The sequence below is a fragment of the Camelus bactrianus genome, chromosome 25 (genome assembly GCF_048773025.1).
Source record: "Camelus bactrianus isolate YW-2024 breed Bactrian camel chromosome 25, ASM4877302v1, whole genome shotgun sequence".
NCBI lineage: Eukaryota > Metazoa > Chordata > Mammalia > Artiodactyla > Camelidae > Camelus > Camelus bactrianus.
This window is the reverse complement of record NC_133563.1, coordinates 31,250,197-31,256,196: the sequence shown is the minus strand read 5'-3', so window position 1 is coordinate 31,256,196 and position 6,000 is coordinate 31,250,197. Positions and strand designations below refer to the sequence as shown.

The window sequence follows — 6,000 nt, the reverse complement described above, 5'->3', positions numbered from 1 at the left end:
TAAATGTTATTTTCATAAGCAGCAGTGATGCGGTATTTGGAGGGTATTTCCCATCTTAGCCAGAAAACCCATGGAAGGGACACTGATTCTCCCTGAATATGCATGCACCACCCCCTTCCCATATTCCCAGATCGCCTGCAGTTATGTGGGGCCACGTGAGTAATTCTGGCGTGGGCTGTAAATAAAAGTGAGTGTGTTACCTCCTGCCAGAGCATTTAAGGGTTGGTGCACAATCCTTCAGCTCTGTCCCTTCCACTGCCACCAAGAGTCAATAACTAAAGAGGCCCCAGGGAAGGTAGAGAACTCTAAGTTGGTGCAGATTCCATTAATCGGGGCCTCTGACCGACTGTGAGGAGCAGAAGTCCCTACGAGCTTGCAGTGAGTATAGACTATAAACAAGAAACCAGCTTTTGTTGTTGAATTAAGCCAACGAGATGGTGGAGTTAATTTGTCACTTCAGCATAAGCTAACCTATCCTAACTATACAATGCTTTTTATAGGTTCTGTTTCCTCTGACTCCCCAGGCAGAGTTCTCGAGTACATTCTGCATCTGTGTGGTTAGTCATCTAGCTGGTTGCCTCCAAGTGCTTGCTTGCTTGCTTGCTTCCAGGTGAACCAGAGCATCACAGACATGCCGGGCTTCCTGCTACGTGGTCCTCCGGCGAGGCTGTGCGTCGGCCTTGCGTGTGTCCTGTCCCTTTGGAACACAGGTGGGTCTGGTCGGAGTACAAGAAGCGTCTGTTCTCTATACTAAGTTTAGGTATTCGTTGCGCTTTAGAGAATTGTAGCAGCCAGCGTTTCAGCTCAGAACCTGAACCCTAAATGAGTCTGATTGAAATGGCAACAGTAAGTTCCCTTCTCTGATTCTGTCACTTGACTTTTTGCATTTGAGTCCCATTTGGCCGCAGAATTACCTGCACTTCCACCGTTACCTCCCTTGTCCACACTGCGGTCTTCTCTTCGCTGGAGCACCAGGAGAGCTTTCTCCTCCTGTCTTCTGTGATCCGTTCTCCGCTCACCAGCCTGGGCCATCTTTCCATAATTTCATGAAGTCCTCTTCCAAGCTCCTCCCTCATTTCTCCCTCCTCCTCCCAAGAAGTATTCAGTGACTCACTGCTTCTCTTGGGACACTATCCCAAGTCATGTAACACTACGTGGCCCAGCCCCCCGTGGCACCTGCAGCTCTTACAATCCCCCATCTCCTTCATCCATTATGCTCCATGATGTTGGCCTTCTTTCAGTTCTTTTTTTTTTTCGGTCCTGGGGGGAAGTAATTGGGTTTATTTATTATTATTTTTTTTTTTAGAGGAGGTGCTGGGGATTGAACCTAGGACCTCATGCGTACTAAGCATGTGCTCTACCACTTGAGCTATACCCTCCCCCACTCTTTCAGTTCTTAAAGTAATACTCACACCCATCTTCGACCCTGGGCACACACTGTTATCTATACACCGAATAATCCCTCGGCCAGTTATATCCTCCTCAAATACTACTCATCTTTCAGATCTCAGCTGAATGACACCTCCCAGGGACGGTTTTCGTATCACTGAGATTAGATCAGGCTCCCTGTTACATACATCGAAAATGTCCTTCAAAGCATCTAACATTGTTTGTAAAAATATCCATGAGCCTTTGTTTCCTGCATGTCTGCCTTCCCAACTAGACTGTAAGTTCCATGCAGATGGAATTTGCATCCATCTGTTCATCATGCTACCCCAGCATCTAACCTAGACAATGCCTATTCAAGTCTAGCTCTGTAATAAGACCATCAATTATTAGTGTTACTATAGTTAGTCAATAAATATTTGATGACTAAGTGATTGAATGAATGAACAAACCACATGTCAGATTTTAAGCAAGGCCAGATCATAATTTTCCCACCTTTAAAAGGATTATTTTGGATTAAATTTTCTCTGCTGTTATGTCTGGGTTATCATTTCTCTGATGAGAGTTTTTTTCACTGTAGTGTCTGCCTTTAAAGGAGAAGCCAAGAAGGAAAATGCCATGACCTTCCTACCTACAACAGGTAAATGGGCAGGGGGTCCTCCCTGGCTCACTCTGTCTGGGGCAAATTCCTTGGCTCCTCTGAACCTCCCTTTGTCTGTAAGGTGGAGATTGTATCTGTATCTCAGGCTCTGGCAGTCGTAGTAATAGTGCCCGTGAGCTGCTCGATGCTTTATGGGTTCACGGTACACCTCAGTTCCCATGATCTGGTTAAATCCGCAAGGACTGTGACATTCTATCAGCAACAGAAGATTTCATAATGGGAGATACTGTTATTTGCCAGCACCACCTCTGTCATAATTCCACCTTTTTTTGACTTTTTATTTTTGGATGGTTTGATATTGGTTGTGAAGCAAGACAGTGAGGGTATGGCAACACAAAGGACACATCAGAGTCGGGGGAGCTGTGTTTCTGTCCCTAAATCTTTGGCAAACAAGCAGGATAAGTTTTTGAACACTTTTGAATTTGGGGAAGGGGGTGGGAGTGGGAATTGCTCTTTATTTAAAATTTTTTATTTACTTTTAATTAGTTAGTACATTTACATAGTTCAAAATACAAAAGGTACAAAAGTGTATAAAAGTTAACTGTTCCCCCAGTCAACCACTTCGCTTCCCCAGGGGACACCAATCGCATCAATTTCTTGTCTATAAGCAATGTAATTTTCAATAAATATTTCCCCTATTGGGGCCTTAAATTTTCTCTTGAAATGGAAGCAACAATTTCTGCTTCGCAGGTGCTCATAAAGGATAAAGGGTAATAAAATCTGAACATAGCTAAGTATGAAGAGAGCCGATACTGTCTGTCTTAGAGATACTACCATGTAGTCTTTTGATCCCAAAAGGGAACAACAGCTTTATGTTATCTGCCCAGCAATTTATTTAAAATGCCTTTACACAGCATCCTATTCAGAAATCCCTGCTTCAGGAGTGTCTCGTTCACGTTTCCAATATCGTTATCAAAATCCACCCACGGGTGTGCAATTATAAAAAGAAGTGGTAGAAATCATTTTTCCTCGTGCAAGGAGCAGTACTCAAGAAAAGTTCTTGTTTAGGAAGATCGCAGCCCAGGCCTCATCGTTCTGACTCGACAGGTGTAGGAATCCTGCCAGCCCAGAAACCTATAGCATCCTTGAGGCCTGGGAATCCAGAGCCCAGGTGACCCTGGCCCCTCACCTGCATGGAAGGCTCTGCTGCCAGGTCAGGTAGCAGGAGAGGTTAAGGTGCCTCCCACAGATCTTGCTGCAGCTGCTCCTGTTCCCGCAGAGTGACCCTCAGGCCACCTCAGGGAGACAGCTCGACTCTCCTAAGCCAGAGGTCGGCTTGCTTGACAGCTTCTGGCCTGCTTGGTAATAAGTGTCTGTCTCAGACTTTGTTTAGTTGTAGCATAAACCCCCACCTCCAGTTCCGTGTGCTAGTTGAGGAGAGTCATCATCTTTGCCCACCTCTAACCCCAAAGCTCTGATACTGAACCAAAAAGCCTGATCATCGGTGAAAGGCCAAACTGGGCCTAAGTTCCAACAGAGCACATGAAAAGCAGAGGGAACCACCTAAGTGTCCATCCGCAGGTGAATGGAAAGAGAAAATGCAGTATATATACATAATGGAATATTATATGGCCTTAAAATAGAAGGAAATCCTGCCATTTGCAACAACATGAATAAACCTAGAGGACATTATGCTAAGTGAGATCAGCCAGTCAAGAAGGATGAATACTACATGATGCCTCTTCTTTGCAGAACCTAAAATAGTCAAATTCACAGAGGCAGAGAGAAGAAAGGTGGTTGCCAGGAGCCGGGGGAGGGAGAAACAGGGCCACTAGCCAGATGTGGGATTTAGGTACATCCCTTAACATCTCTGGGCCTCGATTTCCACATCTTTCAGCGGGGGTGTTGGACAAGATGACTTTTAAGGATGTTATAAATTGTGTGAGGCTGTGCTTCCACAATACTATTTTATTCATAAAAACTTTTGTTTCAGTGTCTGGAAATAAAGAAGTTAAGAAGGAAAATGATGAGGCTTTCCTTGGTGCAACAGGTAACGAGACCAGCCCTAAATCTGGCTTAATCTCTAATAGTATAACTCGTTTTCAGCCTCTCTGTGCCCTGGTTTTTTCATGTATAAAATGGACATAAAGCCCTTCTCCAGTGGAATACGACATGGAAAAGTCATCATTACAACAATAATATAACAATGCAGTATGATTAAATGACATCTAATCCCAAACAGCTGATCTTTCTGGTCTCGGCTTTATGTCACTTCCTCCATCCCCCGGACCAGGTTGGGCTCTCTGAGAGAGGCGCTCACAGCATCCTGCTGCTCCCTGTTTGGCACTCCTCACGTGGGATTACACGTGAATCTCCTCGTCCCTCTGAGCCGCAGGCAGTGGCTCTGTGGAGGTGGAGACCCTGTCCTTTCCCACTGACCTCTTTATGCCCGACACCTAGCACGCTGCTTGGCCCTAGGTGAGTATGTACTGAATGAGTGAAGAATGAATGAACGCCTTTGGCATTTCAAGATTTCCTTTGACATTTTCTTCTTTGGTGGCATGAAACTGGCTGAGTAGGCAAGTGACCTGATGTTTTGGAAGTAGGTTCTGACCCTTCATTAGCAAGGGTCAGTTGTGCAAGTTTCTTCTCCCTGAGCCTTGGTTTCCAAACCCAGTAAAGAGAAGGGGTGGCCTAGACCCCCTGCATGGAAATCACCTTGTCTGTTTATTAAACTGTGGACTTTTAGACCATGCCCAGCCCAAAGGGACTAGAATCCCCGAGGGAGGGATCCAGGGCCTGCCTTTTTGCAGTGCCCCCAGTGATGCACATCACTAAGGCAGAGGGCAGCCATAATATGGGCCTCCAAGGCCTCTCTAGGAGTGTGGGGCTGGGGCTGAAGTCTCCATTTCTCTCCTGAAGTCATTTCTCTTCCCAGTGTCTAGCCTTAGAGGAGAAGAGAAGAGAGAAAAGGGGGTCGCTTTTCTGGGCACCACAGGTGACTACCACCCACTTCACACACACACACCCCAGTGCTCCATGGGTGGCCTGGGCTCCTGAGGCAACTTCTCCCACCCCTCTGGACCTCCATTCCCGACCCCCACAGCAGGGCAACCGCATCTCCCCAGTCCTCAGATTGCTTTATCCACAATTAATCAACATTAGGTAAGAGTTGAAAAGGACAATGTTTGCAAAAATACAAAGAGTAACATCAAGCACTGTTTCCTCCTTGTCAACCGTTGTTTCCAAATCTTCAGGGAAAAGCTGGGAGAAGGGCAGATTTTAATCCAGCAGCGGCCCTCCACTTGGCTGCAAGCTAACAATATCTGGGCCATTGGCTGACTGATTGATTTAGGTGCTGATGTCTGGGACCCCTCCCAGACCTATTAAACCCGAATCTCTAAGGACAGAGCCCAAACATCAGGACTGTGGAATTGAAAGAAAAATCTTTCCAGGGATGCCAGTGGCCAGCCAGGAGCTGAGCTCCTCTGTGAGACGGCACCATCATTTATATTACCCAGCGCATCAAGAACGTCTGTGATTTCCTAGGGCTTATAAATTACATATGAGCATCTTCCACCAACCTCTACTCCCTCCAAATGCAGAGAGGAAATATTCCCTAAAGTAAGTGCTCCTTGTGTTTCACCGGGACTTCTACCTACTTGTCACGGTATGTGCCATTGGTTGTCACTTCCTGAGGACAGGAACTGCCTTTTATCTTCCAACTCCTCGTGCTGGGTACAGGGTGTAAGTTCAATAAATGTCCAAAGAGGAGGCACAGCTGCCTGAATGCTGGAAGTGAGAAACTTTTTTCGGTTGCCGAGAAAGGCCCACCAAGGACATTATCTTTGAATCTCTTCCAGAGCTGCCTGCGAGGTCGGTTGATCTGTCTGCACTTAATCTGACAGAGCTGGTGAACGGGATGCTGAGTAGAGCTTTAAAAGGTGACCGCTTCTTTCAAAAGCACGATCTGGGTCCATTTTTGTCTCGTTCCTGCTTCACTGCTGGACTCC

At 46.2% G+C, this 6,000-nt stretch overlaps 1 protein-coding gene across 1 annotated transcript in view; it reads left to right on the top strand.

Annotated features, from left to right (window-relative positions):
- Window positions 1-584: 584 nt before the first annotated feature.
- The window catches only part of HHLA1 (HHLA1 neighbor of OC90), a 29,117-nt gene continuing 23,701 nt past the window's right edge, over window positions 585-6,000 (top strand). Inside the window, exons 1-4 of the mRNA XM_074353095.1 lie at window positions 585-710; window positions 1,967-2,026; window positions 3,981-4,037; window positions 5,851-5,931. Of these exons, the coding sequence (XP_074209196.1) occupies window positions 632-710; window positions 1,967-2,026; window positions 3,981-4,037; window positions 5,851-5,931 (277 nt within the window). The 5' untranslated portion in view covers window positions 585-631. The remainder of the gene's footprint in view (window positions 711-1,966; window positions 2,027-3,980; window positions 4,038-5,850; window positions 5,932-6,000) is intronic.